Source organism: Limanda limanda, chromosome 15, assembly GCF_963576545.1.
Source record: "Limanda limanda chromosome 15, fLimLim1.1, whole genome shotgun sequence".
NCBI classification, from domain to species: Eukaryota; Metazoa; Chordata; class Actinopteri; order Pleuronectiformes; family Pleuronectidae; genus Limanda; species Limanda limanda.
The window spans coordinates 17,133,559-17,154,862 of NC_083650.1; the positions used below are offsets into that span (position 1 = coordinate 17,133,559).

The following is a 21,304-nucleotide window of genomic DNA, read 5'->3' on the forward strand; positions in this document are numbered from 1 at the left end:
GACCTGCTGCTGAGCTACCTCCTGTTGGCTGAGCTCCTGTTCCATCTTCGCCCTAGTAATCGTTCCATGTGCACACGAAGAAGTCCTACAGTGTTTCATACCTGTTAAAACACATCTAGTACTATACTTTCCAACATTTCCAAAAGTCTAGCTAAAATATTTGAGAGAATGACGACTGAGAAAAAGAGACATATATAACTTACAAAGATATCGAACTCTTTCTTTGTCACTTCAAGCTGTCTGGCTGCACTATGACTTGTGGCAGGAGGTGGAAGCTGTCACATGAGTTCCTCGACTGACATTAAGAAGTGTTAAAAACACTATTTTAAGAGATGTAAGTACCAAACAGCAGCCTGTTGGCGGTCGGAGAAGGCAAATTGTGAAGCTTTCACTGGCTTTCTGGCCAGAGATGGAAGATACTGTGAGGGATGTCAGATGAGGGACTCTCAGAGCCAAGGAGACCATTAAAAGCAGCATGGAACAACTACCAGCTGGTCCACTCTACCTCTGGAAGCTCTTAGTGTCCCGACTTGCCTTGTGTCCAGCGGGTCTTATGGACAGTCATGAATACACAAAACACAAGCATTGGACCCTGCCATTATATACAAAAAGGTCATTTCTTGCCCCTGCTGGGAGTTTTCAGCATAAAAGTAACCAAACTAAAAGCTAAGAATATGAGGATCATTTAATGTTTCCCCAAAATGGTTTTCACCTTAAACCATTCTATAAAGTCAAAGGGGAATTGTCCATCGACATATTCTGCAAACAGCATATTTATAAATTTATAATTGCCCTTCTCTAACACACAACCACTAAAGTTTGTATTTCTAGATTAAACACATCATAACCGAGGAGCAAAACCCTCCATTTAACATTGTGAATGTACTTGGAATTTGAATTATTGCAACAGAATGGGGACTTGTTGCAAGGCCAGGTGAGAAATTCTGCATTCAGCTGACATAAATGCAGATGGATATAAAAAAATGTATAGATTTAATCTTAGATAAATCAAATGTAAAGTGGTCTCATCCCCTCAGTTTAGGTCAGAGTTTTAGTCAATGCAGTTAGCCTCTCTCTGTCAAAACTCTCTAGTCATAAACTTTGTGGTCTAGCTGATGTAGCCGATAATGGGTAGTTTACTTTTGTTGCTATGGAGCGGCCCCTCCATTTGCTGCAGGTCAGGTCACTGATATTGTGTCACTCCCACAGCTGAACCTATATTCACGGCTCCGTTTTAATTCAATTTGCTACTATTTTCATCTATTTCCAAGATGATTGGCAAACCATAACATACATTTTGCCCTTGCAGCAAGGGACGTGAAGAACAAGCTGAACAAGGGTAAAATGCATATCTACACACACACACACCGCCCCCCCCGTGTCTGACACGAGTTACTGAAAAGATGATGGTGCAAAGTAAGAGTAAAAAATTGGGGTATATCAGTTGAATGGCACAATTAATGGCCAAGAAGGTTATGTTCTCTGTTTGTTGGTTTTTGAAAATGATGAGGCTAAAACTACTTGATGGATTACCAAAAAATAGTTGGAAGGTGAAAACCTGCTTTGGGTACAGACCTGGATCAGGGGGTGGATCCAGGAATCTTTAACATTGTGAGATATGTTGAGGGAATCATTCATGGATCTTGATGAAGAATAAATAATTCACATAAGACACATTTATGGAACTGAATTTGGTGCAGATTGATTGAATTGAAGGGGATTGTTGGGCCTTGGCGGAGGTATGCGCTCTCCTGACTGCTATTCGAGTTTCGTTTTACATTTTCCAGGACAAATTTAAATAAAGCAAATTTTGCAGTGTGCTTTGCATATTCACCTCTGTATATTTTACTGTACTTTTCGTAGACTGACAGTTTTGGTACTGATCTGCCATTAATGCCTAGAGACTGGAGTCAAACTCGTTCTCCGACACTAACTCCCTCGGACATCTCTTCTCCATCTTTCACCTTTACCACTTAGAGCTTCTTGTCACAGCCTTGTATTAATTCTCTACACAAACACCTGGATTCACAGTTTAATCTTTAAAACAATGTTAAGGTTGCAGATATCGTTCACACTGCTTTATACTTAAAGCAGTGTGATCTACCTGAGTGGAAGCTCTGCTTTTCTGAGGGATACAGCACTGTGAGGGGAAATTACAGGTCAGACAGCTCCACATGACGTAAAACATCAGGCGTTTCCTTTCATTAGAGACCATAGGCGTGTCTCAAATTACTCACCACTTCTTCAGTGGATGGTGAATCACCGGGGAGTCAATTGGATTTTGGGCACTGATTCAATGAACACTGGGACTCTAACAAATCAATGACCTGTCACACAGTTCCAAGGCAGCGGCAGAGAATAAGGATGTCACATTAGCATATGGCTCTCAGAGTTTGGCGATAGTGCACAGTGTGTTTTAATTTATCCTGATGGTACATTTTTAAAGAGGAACCAGATAAACCAGGTGCAAACTGGTGAGGTCTGTTTTTCTCTATCAGTCCATTCATTAGTGTTGAACAACTGCTCTAAATGATATAATTAATTGCTTTCATTGGTGTTTGTTTTTTAGCAGGATTACGCAAAAAATGAATTTTGTGGCCGATAGGGAATTACCTCTGGAGGAGTAACTGGTCACGGGTATGCACTCTCCACTCCTTTCTAGTTTTATCTGTAGATGCAAGTCTGCCTGTTGTAAAAGGCCTTTCTCCGTACACAGTGGGCAACACGTTTCCATATTTGTGGATAACTGTTGTTGTGTGACAAATAAACTCAACTCAAAATTCATATAACTAGATTTTACAGAGCTTTCAACCATGTTATGACTTGTGATCAACAGGCACAGTTGTAAACCTCATGATGTGAAATTTAACATCACACACTAAACTGCCTCTCTTCCAATCAGTGCTTATTTTTTTACAAAGCATGCTGGAAATTTTCCATGAAGCTGAACTTCAGGTGCACTGCAGTGATTTTGGAAATGGGACATTGGGCAGTTTACTACCTACTCATCTAGAGGCCATTTGGGGACATTAAAGGAGAAATGCCTGCTGTGATTTCCACTGGCTCAGCATTAAACAGTTCAGAATGGCTTTTTGCATGTTCGCACCTCTCCACACAGAAATGCCGCCGTGATTTATGGCTTTGATTTGGTCCACGCAGCCGATAAACGATGCTCAACAAGCAGGCGTATTATGGATATTGGGGTGGAGGGAGCTCAGTTGTACTCGAGTCACAGAGTTCACACATGTCTGTGTAAGTCTCACCCTAGTTTCTGCAGCATCACGTTGGACAGATTCTCTGTGGACTTGTACTTGTCAGTCAGGGGCCGGCTCAAGACAGACAGCGGCCCGCTTTGCAGACGACAAATGAGACAGCACTGTGAAATGAAAGTCTGATGGATGTTTCAGTAATGAGTGACAGCTGCCTATGGTAGATTTGCAATTACAATGGTTTAATTATAGTATAGTCTGTATGTCATCAGTATTCATGACAGTTTTTCACAGAACATAAGAGGGGACACTGAAGGACTTAAACCACATTTGGAGAATTATCAAAATCTCATATCTGGAACAATCAAAGCCTTTTCAGAAAATGAGGATCAGCAGCATGAAACTATTATATGTCCCTAAAATGAAAGGGTCATTCATGCCGGCTGGCAGGAGAGTAGCAGTAACACAGTCTGGTCCATTCTGGTGGAGTTTTTAAAGTCTTTGTAAAATAGTATCTCTACAATACAAGAGGGGAATGTCATAGAATTTGAGACTACTGAAATTTTCTTTTAATAGCCACTTTTCAGACATCAGTGTAGTCTGGGTGTGCCAGCACATATTCAGACTGAGCCAATGTGGAAGTGTCTCATTTGTAATAGATGTTAAAAATTAACAGCAGAGACTCTCCTCAGACATAGCAGGGCCATATGTACTTCACTCTGCTGTCAAAGCCATTTTTAATAATGGAGAGCGGGAAGCTGCAGAAGTAGAGCTGTGCCTATACAATGGTGTGTGAATCCATTTTACAGCATATAATCTTATGAAGCACAGGAAGAGTTGGTATAGTTGGTCTATTCACTAACCAAGTCCTTTTCTTTCACATGCTGAAATCATTTATATTTAGCTCACTGAAAATGTATGAGACCAGAATTTCATTTGAAAAATACAAAGAGTAGTATAGTAGTAGAAGTCATGTATGTCAGCACATCATAGTCACTTCATCAACAGAGGTTTCAAAACATCAACTTTTGATAAAGTTACCCAAAATTGTTAACTTTCAGCTTCTATTGCAAAAGCTGCTAAAGTTGGCATTTTTCTGTTGATCCATATCAAAACAATTCTAATTAGATCTGCGATTTGATGGTGTTAAATAAGTATAATACTTTTTATAGGCACTGTATAAAAACTCTAGACTGTTCATTATTGAAATGCACTTTAAATTAATTTCTTCATATCTCTAAATGACAAGACAGGAAGAAGGAATTGTATGGGACACTGCACTAAACTTGTCATTTTCAACTTTACATGTTTTCCAGGGATTGACATTTTAAGCATTAATTGCCAATTTTAAATGATTTAATTCATTTTTCCCAGCACAAACACTTTTTTCTCACACCCACTCAGGTTTGCCAGCACAAATTTCCAGACGACTTATTGGAGAGAAACACTGGTTGTGCTTTCTTCAGGAGCAAGTGTGCATTCCCACAATGGATCTTTAAAAACACATAAAAGTGAATAAGGGCCAGGAGGGAGCTGCTGCAAGATGGATGAAAAGCTTCTGGTTTTGAAAGCCACTGCACCTGGCCTTCTCTCTGAGGTCGAACACTGTACAACAAGGTGGAGAGACTGTTCATGATGTGCTGGTCTGCTGCTTTTTCGTGAGCCAGTTAATCAGAGTTTCATGCTCAACAGGCAAAAACAAGCCATAGCAGCAGAGAGCGGCGGTGAGTCTTATTTTCATGATGATAAATCTACACTGGTTGTGTTTTGTGGAGGGTGAACCAGAAGCCAACCCGAGCAGTGTTTGCTAAAGGAAGCAGGTATTACAGTTGGTAGTTATGGAAACAAAGTGTGTGATGCTGACTTGCTTGTGCAAAATTAATAACAGATAATGCAACTGTGGCTGAAAGACACTACCTCAGTGTGAAGTTCTGTCTGTACCCTGTGTCTCTCTTGGAGGTGGGCAGCTTCAGTCTGGTGGTTAAACCTGGTTCAAGTTCCGAGTTTTATGATGTTACCTCTAGCAAACCAAAGAGATTAAAGCATGAAAAAAGGTTCTATTTAGTATTAAACTCCAACAACTACTGAATTATGCATCACACAGCGAGTAGAGGCACCTGAGCAATGAAGCAAGTGGAGCAACTGCATCCCCATTATTCAATTAAGGGGAGCAGACTTGTGCTTCTGCTGTACAGACTACTTTGTGTTAGTTTCGGTTCTAGTAAGTCAGACTGTGGTTATAATTATTTTTAAATTCCAGGACGCATCGCTCCGTGTAATGATCTCTCTTTTCATCCAGCCTCCCTGTGCTGTGCTTTCATTATCACGATTATTCTCTCATTCTCTCAAACAGAGTCAATGAGAGGCGTAAATTTAATCTAAGGGGCTGGTTTCACAGTGCGTTCTAGTCCTCAACAAAAATGGTCCTTTAAATCTTGAGAGGAGCAAAAGTCACCTAATAAAGGATGTGCATTAGTCCTTTGGTTGGTGATGATGTAGGTTAAAGGGATTTGCTTTTAAAGATATTATTATTTCTTCCTGGTAACAGCAGCTAGTGGTGCTATGAGAAAAGCTACAACTTGAGCCTGTATGTGAGATAAACAGACGGCACTGGAATTATATAGCTGTGAGCCCACTTCACAGATTCAATAAATTCTCCATTAATAATTTAGAAGGCAGTGTACTGGAGATATGGAGTGGGGATGTGGAAGTTCGCATGTTTTTTATAAAGTTTAAAAACATAGCCCGTAAAACATAGTAAAGGTAAAATGTGACAAGTTTCCAGATGGATTCAAGTGATAAAGGGACAGAGTTAACCATTGTCAGCGTGGCACAGTGTTAATAATGCATACAGAAGTGTGGAGCAAAATACTTTGGCCACGGGAATGTCCCCGTCATTGTGGGATTGCAGCAAACTGTTTCTGCACTGAACTGGTGAAAACTTAAGAAATGGCTCTAAAGTTCTACAATATCCTCCACTGCTGAGGTAAAGTGAATGAATTGCCGCGAGGAAGACAATCTCCAGTGAGATTGTTTGGGATCCGGACCAGAGGGATGATTTACCCGGAGAAAATGGTCCAAGGAAACTTTAGAAGTCTTGTAAAGCTATAGACCTGAAGTGATATTAGGTTTTATATATCAGGCCCCCGTTCATATCGCCATATCCACAGATTTTCCCGAGGTCTCGTCTTCATTCTCCACCCCCTCTCTCACCACAGCAAATACTAATCTTCCTGCTACTAATGACTTCTGACGAGTGACAAAGCACCTGAGAAGACAGTCTGTGATGGATTCCAGCTGCTTTTGGACCGAAAATTACTATCATTTGTTCAGGAAAATGGCTTCAGATGCAGCCATTTCTGAAGGGGATATTGGATAAATTGAAATGGTTATAAAGAGACTAGCGTGCCCAGCCCTTGCGCTGCCTGGCTCTGAGTGCAGTTTTTATCTTTGGAAAGCAAAGCAGTGAGAAGTGAAAGCTCCCAGCCCCGGTAAGCAGGGTCGGCTCAGGGGTGCAGGAGTTTCAGCTCGGCTTGGCTCTGTCCTTTGAAAGGTTAATGATCTGGCCCACTTCAAACCTGTCGGCCCTATCAACTCCATCTGCCAATTAAATGGAGGGCCTGGGGCTTTGTCTGGAGCTTTGTCTGGGGCCTCTCGCCCTTCAAAATGTTTAGTAAGAGAAATGGCATCTGCCCTGTGGAGAGCTGTGTTCACAATCCACTCATGTCCTGAGAGCGCTGCCGTGGGGGAGCCAGGGACATAAAGTGGATTTCATTTGCAGATGCGATGCAGTAATCTCATATAAATGCATTCCAAATGGATGGAAGTGTTATTACCTCCCACTGACGAAATAATTGTGAATAAGAGGGAGAGAAATCTTCATTATTGCAGATATGACTCCCCCCTACGTTCATTATAAGAATATCAAAAGCATATAATCTTTGCAGAAGTGCTTACCCTGAGTGAGCTGGCAGGGACCGGTGACCACAGAGCCATTGACTGAACACAGTGCACCATCCTGAGGGATCAGAGTCACAGACCCAGCACGGTTATGAAGCACACAGTGTTCACTAAGGAGCCCGAGCCCATGAAGCACTGCAATGCAATTAAATATGAAAGCACACAAAGAAATGCTGCTTATTTTCAGCCCAGTGAAAAGCACAGCAGCTGGGGATATGTCATAGTAACCTTGACTCATCAATATCCTGACTGCATGATAACTGGACTCCCGACCAGTTATCCCTTCCTGCAGTGAAGGTTCAAAGGTCACAACCCTAACCCTATCCCAGTTGACAAAGTTGAAAACTATGTGAGAGAAGCATTGATATCTAGAAAAACAATCAGACTTTATACCTCCACCAATGGCAGTCTCCTTATGAAACGCCATTGAAATTTACTAGATCCAGATTTTTATTTTTATTTTATTATTTGGATTTGCAAAATGCACACACTCAGAAATATCACTCCCCTAAACATTTTACCAAGATCAATTATTCTAAAACGCAGAATCTCGCAATGTTAAAGACAATAAAAAAATTATCCTGGATCCGCCCCCTGATCCAGAGCCACGGCAAATATGAAAAACGGTTCTTCCCTGCATCACCCCTCCACAAAAGTGTTTTTTGAGTTATCCTATTAACAAACAAATGCAGATGAAAACAAAACCTCCTTGGTGGAGGTAAATATGTGAATTATATTAAGTGCAAATGTTGCATTTACTTTCAAATAATAGAGGATGATGCCAGTGCTGAGTAGATCTTTCTCGAGGCCGATTAGATGAGGTTGCTGACAGTCCAGGACCACTCCACTCCCCTGTTTCCTCAGAGCCTCCGCCTAAAGGACACATGAGAATATATAGTTAGTGGGCTAAAAAAAATAGAATGTAGTTGAAATGGCACACAATAAAAAACAAAAATGCTGACAGACATTTAATGGCAACCAGCAGAAAACTGAATTCTTTATGACTGCTCTTCCTTCCCTGAAGGCCACATAGAATAGTGGCGCTCCAACCATGTGTCGCCATGAAGCAGCAGAGTGGCTAACGGCTAGAGAGACACCATAAATCATTCAGATCATCGTGATGAGAGTCAAACTGTACATTGTGTTCAGCGAGTGAAACAGACGCAGTGCATCTACCCACACACACTAGCACACAGGTGGGTTATATACCAAGCGCCATTGCCTTTATTGATACATAGCTATCATCATTGTATGTTGCAATAAAAACACTCCCCAGTTTGTGAAGTGTGTCCGCTTCAAAGAATATGAACAAACTTCAGCGAGTTCCATGTCATTCACAATGTGACTGAGTGGCTGAGTGTCTGCGTGTCTGAGAGTAGGAGGTCAAACTAAAGTGAAATCCGGTGCCTTATATGTGGAAATGCCACAGAGCTACAGAGGCTTTTTCTCCGGGAAATAATGCTGCTATTAGATGAGGAAAGTTAATAACTTGAAAAATGAATCATCATAATTCTGTTTCATAAGATAAAAAAAAACCCACTTCAGCTATTGATTCAGACTGTACTTTAGTGTCACATTAAAGCTGCTTTCAGACATGCATTGAACTCTGTGTAATCTCCTGACATTATCCAGAGGGGCTGTAGGGAGATGCTCCGGACATTCTCCAAAGTTTCTCCAGCCAGCCCTCTTGTAAAAAGTCTGCAGACAGATGCGAAAATAAAATTAACAAAAATTAAAGAAATATCTCAGGATGAAAAAGTGGTGCGGTCCAGAGAGCTTTTAGTGATAAGAGCCGACACCAGTGTTGATGTGTCGCAAACTAATGTGTTATTTCTGCAGCGAAATTAATATGTTACGTCCTTCTTCGGCGCCACCCCTCATCCAAACGCTCTGGAGACTTTTGTTGCTGTGAACGCGTCCCAGCAGAGTATCATTCTCCAGAGTTTATGTCTGAAAACACCTTAAGAAACACTACAGCTAAATCACAACTCAAAGTTCTGTCAGAAATTTATGTTTACATTCCGCTTGTCCAGGAATCCCTGCTAAATATGTATTCAACGGTGTCACAGCACCGCCGCAGAAATGTGATAAGAAGTCGAGAAATTGATTTAATCTTTGAAAGCCGTTTCTAAAGCACAGGTCGGCTACACTTAAACCTCTGATCTGCTCCATAAACTGCTCCACTGCCTCCAACAATTGTTGCTGAGGAAATATAAAGCATGAGTCACACCACCTTGTCGTGTGTCCGTCTGGAGGTGATATTGATTAAACTTTGTGTGAAATGTCATTTTAATATTATTTCCTTCCAGACTAAAAAGATGTGAGTGAAGCTTAGGAAAAGGCCAGAAAGGCTGCAGACAGAATGATTTTTTTTTTTTTTTTGCAGTATAAACTCAAATTATTCAGCAACAAATGAATCACTTTGCCTGGGATGACCTGCAAAGTTCAAAAAGACACACTGAACCACGCCATTAAGAGAAATCCAACTCCCGATGCAAGTGTTAAAGGCTGGTAACCTTTTCCTCCTCGGGCACCGGCTGAGGTTCAATAACGGAGAGTCTCCTCGACTATGAGAGGCCCCATCAGAAGTATTCTTCTGCTAAGCTGGTGGACTAATGCTTCACATTGCCACGGATTATCTTAAGTAGCTCCCCATGAGTCAGAGCAGAAAATGTCATATACTGTACGGAGGCTTCACAACCAGCACTCTGCATACACTAGTCTATTTCAACCGCCTCCTGCTCGGTTTCATATTTGACTGGAGTGAGAGATGTGTCCACCAGCAGCAGCACCTTGCTCACTGCGAGATGGGAGACATTCTTTTTTTTTCTAATAAAGGAGGAGAGGCATCGACCCAGGCCCCTGTACTTAATTAAAAGGGATTCTTCACAGACTTCATTAGAGGTGAGGAGCAGCCGGGCAGATAATGCACTGTGTCACTTTCCTCAGACACCAGGAAAAGATTGAGATCCTCTTATTTTCTCCTCATATTCACTCACACACATACCAAAGAAAGTTGATCCTCACCACAACCACACAGTTAGTCATTCAGTCTGTGTGTGCGTGTGTGTGTGTGTGTGTATATGTGTGTGTGTGTGTGTGTGTGTGTGTGTGTGTGTGTGTGTCTGTGTGTCTGTGAGATGAGAACAAAAAAAAATCGGCGTGCAGATTGAGGCAGCTGGTGGACATACTGTAATTAACTGCGGCCTAGACCAGCAGCCAAGCTCATAGCATTTGGGCTTCCATTAAAAGCCATCATCTGTGGTTGGGCAGAATTTTTAATGGGTTTTTCAGCACACTTTGACAGCACAGGTTCCCGACTTGGTTAATATGCATTTCAAAACACTGCCATACAAGGCCGGCCATTGATTCTCTCCCCGACAGCCCACCAGCCTTGTCGAGTGGAGTAACTTACCAACAGGAAAGATGAGCAGGTACTGAATTCAGAACAAGAGGGAAACTTCAGCGTGTGAATTGCTCTGTTACATTTAAAGGTTAATATCCTTGAAAGAGCTGCACTTATATCCCAGACTGGTACTTTTCAGAAAAAAGGGAAGGTTGAGTGAATAATGCATAAAAAGGTGACAGGGAATTACATGGCCAGTTTTCAGGCTTTTGTTTGTAATGATCATAATGTCATTATTTTAATGCTTTCCGTTTATTATTCTAAACTTTGTTATTTGCACGTGCTGCATGTGACAACAGCCAAGATAAGGTTGTTATATCCTGGTATTCTAATATGAATGTGCTGTGTAATCAGCTTGAAGCTGCAGCCATAAGCCTTACTATGCATCTTGAGCTTTTCTGCTACATTACCCATGATAGTTGTCATTTTGCACGTGCGGACAATATATCCTGAAATTCCAAATATTTCTATAACTCGTGTCTATACCATTCGATTTTAAGGCTGGAGCAAGTCGATTTCAGTCTTTGCATGAACACGACATCTTCAACATGTGTTCCCAATGTGTGTTTCAAACAACGCTGAGCAATCACTCATTTTCGAGAATTTAATGAAGAAAATCAAGTTCATCTCTTTTGGAGGCAAGAATTCCTGTTATGGGAATAATCAAAGGGAACCTGCTGAAAAGAACATGTAGAAGTCTTGACATCGTACACAGACTGATTATGATGTATGCAACTGCTGACACTGACATTAAACAGAACAAGCCTCAGAGCATTCAGAACTTAAGTTGTGCCTTTGTGCCGATTTGTACCGGGTTTGGGAAATACAAAGACGACCAGGATCAAAGAACCACTGTAGTTCATTTTATCTTAGTGAAATGGAGGTTTCTTCCCGCATGGTTTGTTGGAGGGAGAAAAGCAACTCCACACGTGAACGCACACATCTTTGTGTCTGTATATATGTATATATATATATATTTATATGACTACCCCTGCAGTAGAACATTTCACTTTACCCTCTTCTTGCCTTATTTTGTTTTCCTCAATCTGTTTCCGCCTCTGACTGGTAAGAGGCTGCTCTGGAATCCATCTCATATTAATTACTTTCTCTTCCCCACATGCCCTGTAACCAATCTGGGAAGCTGACGATGAATAACTTTGCATTCTAAATCTGCTTTGAATACAGAATTCAGAATTCTGTTTACACCGCTCTTGGTCAGCTCGTCTTCGTACTTGTCTCTTTACAGCCCAAGCAGAAAATTTCATCTCGCTCTCAGCAAAAGAATCAAATGAATTAAACACAAAATATATCGAGAGACGAAGAGTTGGAGTAGACTGCTCTCAATTTATAAAGCATGTGCTGGAGATGGAGAACGTGCACTATGGATGACACTGTAAGTATCATTCCTTTTGATAAAAAACTTTGAATGCCATTTATTTAACAAAAAATAATCATTTTGAAATAGCCAATTCTGTACTGAACCAGGTAAAAACACGACCTCTATTGTCTCTGCAGATTTCCATGCAGGAATCCCACTTATCATTTTTCACCTGGCCAGACTGCAAATGCCCATGAAGACAAATGTCAAATCAATAAAGTCATTCATCAAACACTTCAGGTTTGGCAACACCAGTGTGTCTGCCGGTCACCAGTACAGTGACCTTTTTTCCTGGGTGTCACGACGTATCATGCATCGTATCAGGTGGATTTATGGATGGGCGCAGATATAAATAAGTAACTATTTTTCAGCTCTATCAGCAGAGATGGACGATGCCTCATAGCGTAAAGTCATCACCGGTTGACCATGCAAACAGATTTACAATACAGAGACTTTAATTAATATGCCAGACAGTCAGAAACAAAAGTGCCATATGTCAATAATCAAGACCTCTTAATTAGGAGCAGTGACAGCTGCTAATGAGTTTCAATACACTGTAATGAATAAAGGGCTGTCAAGCCACTAAATGTCACCTAACCACCATACAGTAGAATGTTAATTGTCCACCATGCACATATATAACCAACATTCATGTATAGCGTATTTAAAATCCGTACACGTCGTCCTCTTAAACGTATGGCTTCATAAAAGCAATCTGCCTTCTATTACTCATCCCCTGACCTACAGGATCACTACTGAGTGCTACAAGCCAGGAATACACAAAACTATTCAGTGTCATCTCTCAAAGGCCACATCAACACAATACTTTAAACCCATGCAAATACTCGAAGGGACAGAATGCACTGCTGGCGCGTATGATAGAGACAAGAAGTAACTCGGTGCTCGTCGTGACTGGCACGCTTCACGGCTCGATGCATAATGCAACAGGCCACTTGGCTGAACACGATGAGCCCCGAACAGATGACATTTGGTGTTATTTGGGAGGTTGGGCACAAATTCAACAGAGGAAAAGTGTTCAGTGTAAACTGTGTGGTTGCAGCTGGATTTCTTGCGTGAATGCCGCCACCCTGTCCTGGCCTCAGAGGAACCATCGGGTAGAAGGGGAAGGCGCGCCTGTGATCTTTCTTGTCACTTTCCCCAAACACTGTCAAACACTAACTTCACCATCATTACGCAAACAGGGCTTTTGAATCTATTTTAAATCTAAATGGATGGAAAATTAAATTAAATGCCAGGTTGACTCTACTCGTATTACCATTTCCAGTCCATGAAGTGGCTGCAGCTGTTCACCAGACCTGCAGTGACACCAGCTGGTAGGATGTCCTTACTACAAGCAGCAATCTTTCAAAATTGCTTTTGGAGCTGTCAGTTGATTGTTAGTGTTAATATGAATGCAACCTTTACAGTCTGTGCACTCAGTGGGCTTCTAGTTTCTATATTTCTTTAAGTATCCTTCTTATATCCTTCTATATCAAGCTTCAAACAGCATCATTTTACAACATTCTTTTACAAATCCAACTTTGCATGATGGATTTAAAGAAACGTTAATGATTGCTAAATGGAAAATGATGGCATAGAAAACAATGTAGGAAAACATAAACTAATAACAGTTACACAAACTATTGTGACTGTATCAAAGAAGAAAAATCATGAAAAACAGGGTTTTACTGTAAGTATATGGTTGACCTTTAAATACTATTTGATTAAAGTATAAAATTACCAGTGGATCATTGAACCAGTGCTTCTTTATATTTTACATCATGTCCAAAATATAAAATATACAGCCTCTTTAATCTAACCTGGCTCCAGAATATTTACACAAAAGCTCATGTGGCCTTTGTCAGAATAACTGGTAAACCAGCTCCTATTCCTGGTCTTGATGAGGCCAAAGGTACATGCCGGGCTTAGTTATTCACGTTAGGAATAAGGAAAGCATGACAGATGTCACAGATTGTGCAGCTACTATGCATTTGTCCTGTTAGTTAAATATATGAAAAAATAATTGTTGTACCTGCAGGATACTCTGAGTCTCATTCCACTTGCTGGTCCATTCCTTGGTCAGTACAAGAACCTGGTGGAACAACAGGTGCATTATTTACAGAGTAAGACACCAAAACACCCCTGTGCTCCATTCACACAGAGTATGACTCACCTTTGCCTCATTCTGATGCAGCTCCTCATCTAGTAGCACGGAGGAAGACAGCTCCCCACGGGAGACCTGGAGTAGTGAAAGACAGTCCAACAGACAATATAACCTTTGAATAAAAGACTGTCAACATATATAGTTTTGTGTACTTGTTGGCCTTTTAGGTGAGCTTGAACATATGCAGGACCTGATTGGCTTCTTCCAGCAGCCTTTGGAGCCTGGCAACCTCTGCCTGCAGCTCTCTGATAACCTTCACGCTGCCGTCTTTATTCACTGTGGGAGAGTTCACTATGTTTCTAGCTCGACTGGCATAGCGCAAAGTGCTCAGGGTCTCATCATGGTTCACATCAGCAGGAGAAATGGCTGCCATTACAGGTCACCAGGGAGAAATATGCACATATTGATTACAAGAAGTGGGAGGACGTATTGCAAAAACAAAAAAAAGGATTATGTGGTTCACAAAAACATGTATTTTTTCCAAACAGCAGGTCTATAAAGTACATACATACATTATAGAAGTCATAGAGTTTCCACCCAGGCTCTCTCTAAGTAGCCGTGTCAGCACAAAGTCTCTATACGGAATGAAGGTCTGCTTCTTCTTCTTTGTCAACTGTCCACCCACGCTGAGGTCAGCTGGGGAGTCACACAGAACGAAAACACTGACTCAGAAAAACTCACTGTAATAAATGTTATGTTCCATCCAGCTCTGTAAATCCACAGTGAGAGCAAAAGTGTCACTAGCAAATATTCATCCTCAAAATATGTTATTGGTTTGCACTAAGACTTTGAGCTTGTTAAGATCCTGAATAAAATTCAATACAGAGTTTCGTTACAGTCATGTGTTTTCCAATCAGATCAGACTTTTTTTTCCTTCAAATGATGAAAAACCAATTTGGATTTGAACGAAATATCTGATTGCAAGACCTATCGCAAAATCAAGTGCAGCAAAGTGCAGGGACACATTTTAAATTGTGGCGGCTGTGGCTGAGGGGTAGTAGAGTGGTCGTCCTCCAACCTGAAGGTCGGCGGTTCGATCCCCAGTCTGAACCATCTGCATGCCGAAGTGTCCTTGGGCAAGATGCTGAACCCTCAATAGCCCCCCATAGAATAACAAAGTGCTGCAAGTAGATGCACTATATGAATGTGTGTGTGAATGGGTGAAGTTGAAACTGTACTGTAAAGCGCTTTGAGTGGTCATCATCAGACTAGTAAAGAGCTATATAAATACATTTACCAAATAGTTAGATAGACTACACAGCAAATATCATGGTACCCAACTTGAATACAATCATATTCCAATCTATGTTGCTGTTTGGAGATATAAACTCTGGACAATGTCCGGGCAATAGAGTCTGGACATTCTCTGGACTTTGCTTTGCACATGTGAAGAATGCAGCAGAAGATAGTCTTGGTTACATGCGTACACTACTACAAGAGAAGGTGAGGAATAGCATCTGGATAGAGCATGCAGGAGACAGAACATGATGCATACATTTCACTGTAGAATATTTGTTTACAACACATTGGTATTGGCACTTAAAACCACAAGCTCTCTACTTGTATGGCACCTCTTTTTTCCTGACATATTTGTATTGTTTTTGTATGTTTTTGTTTCAGTTTTTTCACGCCCCCTTACTCACAGTGAATTCTGCTGAGCAATTCCCTGGAGTTTTTTCTAGGGGGCTGGTAGGGAAAAGAAGTTCAGACCAACTGACTTGGACATCTGTGTTCTAACTTACAGCTGCTCTGCGTAATTTCAGGAGAATGTACCGAATTCAGTGCAGGTCTGAAAACAGCTTCACCGATTTCAGTACTAGATTAAGACAAGGTGTTGGGTTGTGTCAGGAACTGTAAACAGCCATTTACCCAAAGCCTTGCTGACGCTCCCCAGGGTGACCAGGAATTCCTTGATGTTGGCACCTTCTTTCAGTCGGTCTCAGCCTGTGGGGCATGTGGCGTCGGCTCTCTCACTGCTGATCTTACTTAACGTCTCATGCGCCAACTCCAATTCTAACCACGCCTGTGACAGGAAAAAAATATTATTCAGCAATCACTGTTTAGTTCAGAGGAAGGCAACTTCACAGAGGAAGCAGCATCACGACAAAAAGTGACTCTTAAGGATTAAAAAGAGAAATACTTTGAAGATGAAGACAAGTTGAAAGTGATCACTTCACATAATGGATACTTGATGCTAATTAGAGCTCAGGAGGAATGGCCTTTACTAACAGTGGACCACCTCAATAAAAACTGAGAACATGAGACATGGCAGACTGAAGCTGATGTGTGAAGCTGATGGTTAAGATGGCGCGGGAGCGGCTACTGAGGTCATTCATGCCCGTGCCGGCTGTGGTGTGGTTGGCGTTGCCGGGAGGGATCAGGTCCTCCACGTCACTGTGGTTATGCAACAAGTGCTTGGACAGATCTACACACAGGTTGTAGTTTCCTGTATTAGATCATATGCATTTAAGATCAGCTGCGGTGGTTGTGGAGTATAACTGAATATTTATTCTGAACATAGGGGCCATCTCTTGGGTGCTCATTCAGTCTGACCTCCACCATCTGTAGGTGTAGCTCTCTTCTTGAGGAGGTGCTGCACACGTTCATTATAGATCTCTAAACAGCTGGTGCCGAGACAGAAACACAGATAAAATAATGTCATCCAAGATTGCACCAAGGCCACAAAAGAACAAATGAAAAAAGTGTCTGAATGCAGATTTGTGAATGGCACAGCACCAGGTGAGAACAAAACAAGTTGCTATTTACTACTTACCATGAAAATAGAAGCAGCGGGTTTACGGCCAAAAATGTGCTTGCATTCTGCTTGCATGGCTTTGAATAAACAAACAGCAGAGCACCTCAATCAATACTGTAGGGGGTGCGGCACTGAGCAAAAGGACTAATCTGAGTCGCTGATTTGAAAATAATGCAAACCATGAAATAATTAGGCTTTAGGAATGTGTGACAATAATGAAACGGCAGGAACCATATCCTCTGGATGTAGCCACGCAGGTCGTTTTCTGGCAGTGATGACAACTCAGACCGCTTGTGATATTAGATGGTTTCTAAATGACTAGAGGCATAGCTGCCATTATTACATTCGTTAAACTGGGGGGTGATTATTAACATAGTTAGTGTTACTTATGATTCTTCTATTATAACCTTTATTACAGAATAAAAAATGCATGATGAGGTTTAACAGCGGTGGAATTAAATGGCACAAAGACAAAAGACACTAAAAGGTTTCAGAAGAAAGTTAAACTAAATAACTAAATTTCTTTCCACTGAGGAGTGGAGCCAAAACAAAGAAATGAGCAATTAAGTAATGAAGGAAACTGCACTCTATGAAATCATTATCTATGTTGGGTGCAACGGGATTGTTAAAGAGTTTTTAATAATTAGTATAACCTGTCGCGAACACTATATTTCTCTGCTGTTGCTTAGAACACTAACATTAATTTACCTGATGACAACACGTGTACCATCTATTTGGAGACTGATGTGTGAGCCACACTGAATCCTAAAAATTACAATTCAAATGTGTTACTTGTCAAACTTGCCATCCCTCACTCATTTTCGAGCTATTCAACATCTTCTGAAGCGGCGCCTGGCCGGGCCTGGCAGATAAAAACCCAATTCCGGAGTTGAATTAAACCCAAATAATGTGCCAGCAGCACAGATGAAACCAAATGGCTCAATAATGTTTGCACAGTAGTTTGACAAGATTCAAATCCTCAATTTTTATCTGCGAGCAATAATCATTTAAGAGCGGAGCTGAGACTTGAAAGAGATATCATAATGAGACTGTATCATCGTAGACTTTGATAGTAATCGATCCTTAATGTTTTTCTGCCTTTAAAAAGGGTCGTGTCACAGTTAGATTATAACGAAAAACCGAACAACACACTAACGGAAAACTGCCTTATCATTTTTATTTCCGCCCAAAAGGCTAATCACCATTAGATGAAAGGAGTGGAAAGAACAGGGTGTGCTGGTTTATTCCACATGTGCATTCCATTTGGTTAGTCACATAGCCTTTGGTTGCACTTAGGAAAAGGTGCTGTATCTCACTGAGCAATTTCATAATAATGAAAATAAGACTTCTTCTTGTTTCTTGCATATATTTGCAACATTACTTTCGGGCAGTTTTCACAATAGCATGAGACAAACCTCCACCATGATGATAAGGCATCATCTCTGTTAGCTGCTATATCCTTTAGAATTATCATATTTGGTTTAGTAATTTAAGTATGGCAAGACTATACTATTTTTATATTTAATCTTAGATCAGTTAATAACTCTGTGTAAAGCAATAGCTTTGGATTCAGCAGTGTCACTGGACCACACCAGCTCTATATGCTCTGTACCATAAAAAAAGCTTTGAGTGTTTGACAAGTTTAACACTTAATTAAATGTGTAATCTGTAACAGCCCTGCACCGTGACTTAAAGATAAAAAGGAATATTTCTGTGTGTGTGGTTGTCCCTTACCTGACCTAAGTCTGCACGGAACGACACAGCATCACTTTGGCTTCTATGAGATATCTCCCGGAACAAGCCTTCGCAGATCCGTGGGATTAAACCTTCATCTCCCTGACACATCAAAAAGCAGAAAATGTAACAATTAGAGCTCTTATCACAAAACGATAGTGTTACAAATAGTGTTCCATCCAATAGTGACAATTTAATTTGCTCCCATTGTATTCTCCTAATTTTAGTGTTGTCTGCGAGGCTATGACCACTACTCAGCACATGTAAAGACTACTGAACAACACAAACAACCGCTCATCTGATATGGAATTACTGAAGCATAAAGCAATTCCACTCGGATCTGCACGCCCTCTTGCTTTAATTACAAGGTAACAGATAGTGAGCATTAAGAGGCATATATAATTATCTGCGATGTTGACAGCAGCGCCGCTGATGACCTTGCACAAGCCTCCTGGTAGACAAGCCAGAAACCTCATTGGGTAATGTGAAATTTCCATGGCTGTGCAAGGTGAGGAGAGAAAAGCTATGGGTTGCTGCCCTCATCACATTTTCTGATTAGTGGGGAGAACACATTGAGATAAATGGAGAGAAGGGGAGGGAGGTCTGATGAGGCTGCCATTAGTCCGTTTCTAATGTGGTGTGGAGGAGTTGCTTGTGCACGTAGTTTTAGAGCTATGATGCTACCTTCTCAATGCTTGGAATATTTCGGACCCCTTGCATGATGATCCCTAGTGTTTGAAGGACTATTAACTCAAGGCCACAGTTGAGATTCAAGGTGGAAAATAGAAAGAGCAGAAAGAGCGTTTACAGCTTGACCAAGGCCCAACAGTCCACTTTAATTAAATCATGTCGCATCACATTTCACCCACTCAAAAGCTGGGTCTCCTTCCAGGGGCCACATCATTCAGAGGCTGCATTTGAAGACTGGTTGCCTCACAGCGGTGCGAATGGGCCCTCCAGGCCAACAAAAGTGCCCTTCCATCCCAGAGAAATTAAATCTCCAACAGGTTGTTCCCTTCTGGCTCAACCTATCCCAGGATTCAGTGCCCTTCAGGGGCTTAGCAAATCCATGAAGACCACCTCCTTCGTTAGCCGGGTAGACCGCATACTCTGAAGGATGCATCCCCAGAATTGAGACACTGCTATGATATCAGTTCCTTTGTTGTGCAGATTTTTTTTAATCAAGATCGATGAATTGTTCTCTATGAAACTGTGTTGAAGGTGTTCCTATTTTGCAGTGTTACAGAAAGTGGAATTCGTCCCTGATCCAAATGGCATCCTTCCAACAGGTTTCATGGAAATTGAGTAGATTTCTTGATCCTGCTTACAAACAAACAAATCAACCAGAAACAAATGGACAAGGGTGACAACATAACATCCTTGGCAAAGGCAATAACCTGATAATGTTCATAAGATTGCTACAGGGCAAGTTGCCACTTTAACCTTCTAGTGCAGAGAAAGCTGACAGTGCCTTACTTACCGTGTGACCCATCATGGTGTTGGATTTTCCTGATCCTGTTTAGCCATAGGCAAACACACAGCTGTGAAACCTTCAAATGCAGCTTTCAGCACATCAGAGCCCAAGTCATGACAAATCTGAAGCAGCAGAGGAAGGGGTTAGTAAAAACTAGCAGGTAAAAAAAAAAGCTTACAGGACGAGAATCAGGTAGAAGTAAATACCTCATCTGGGAGGCAAATGCTGGGCTGTCTCTGTCAGTGGAATCGTATGAGTCAAAAGAAAAGGCATTTCCTCTGTCCTTAAGTCCCTGTCCTTGAATAGGCAACTGGACTGGAACTCGAACAAAGACTGGAATTTGAAAATACAGTAACTTCTCTCTGAGAACACACACAAGAGTCAACGTGTCCATTTATCACACCTGCGGCCTGTCCTCACTTCCTGCACGTTCAGATTTAATATTTCATACTTTTCTTATTTTCTCTCTTTTTTAAAAAAATAAGATGACATTCTGCACGAATAAACTTATCTCAGGTTTGTTAACATAACTGCTGATCAAGTACACAATCACATTCACTAAAATGAAAATGGCAAGTCACTTTTATGTTAATACACATTTTTGTTGTTACTTTGTCATTTTTTTCCTTCTGCTTTGCGATTATTTTCTCCAACAAATGTATTTTTATGAACTAAATTCTGTTGTTCCAATTTTATAATATATTGAACTAAACGTAAACAACTCTGAGAATTTTTTGGTACAGGAGCCCTAGGAGATGCAAAGTCGCTGACGTCATAAACCAATTGACATAATTTTACAATCTAGATAGTAGTTTTTAATAGGAACTTGAGTAATGTCGTACTTTGGTGTACGAACATCCCTCACAAGTTGTATTTCCACATGTAAGAAGAAAAGAAAAGTTTCAACAGAGCCAGATTTAAATTAAACATACTAATATAATATAATAAAAATAAAATAAGACAATTACGATACTATAAAACTATGTACAAATATATAACTATATAAACCTAGCAACTAAGAAAATAACACAAGACTGTTTTAGCCAATACAGACTTTTTTTGTCTTTTCTATGTTATTCAAATCCCATGTTATTAATATTCCATTTTATTTACATTCAATTCCTGCCTCCAGCCCTTTCACTGTGCACGTGAACGCTACATGTACTTTATGATACGTCACTATGCTGCGTTTGGAACACGTGGGGGAAATCACGCGTCATGTGG

General features: G+C 40.9%; 1 protein-coding gene across 1 annotated transcript in view; it reads right to left on the bottom strand.

Annotated features, from left to right (window-relative positions):
• The window catches only part of kif16bb (kinesin family member 16Bb), a 37,950-nt gene that overhangs the window by 16,277 nt on the left and 369 nt on the right, over nt 1-21,304 (bottom strand). The window contains 12 exon segments of the mRNA XM_061087809.1: nt 7,854-8,042; nt 13,986-14,045; nt 14,127-14,192; nt 14,308-14,483; nt 14,622-14,753; nt 15,987-16,142; nt 16,402-16,544; nt 16,630-16,676; nt 16,678-16,733; nt 18,612-18,708; nt 20,087-20,151; nt 20,154-20,202. Coding sequence (XP_060943792.1) covers nt 7,854-8,042; nt 13,986-14,045; nt 14,127-14,192; nt 14,308-14,483; nt 14,622-14,753; nt 15,987-16,142; nt 16,402-16,544; nt 16,630-16,676; nt 16,678-16,733; nt 18,612-18,708; nt 20,087-20,151; nt 20,154-20,202 — 1,236 coding nt within the window.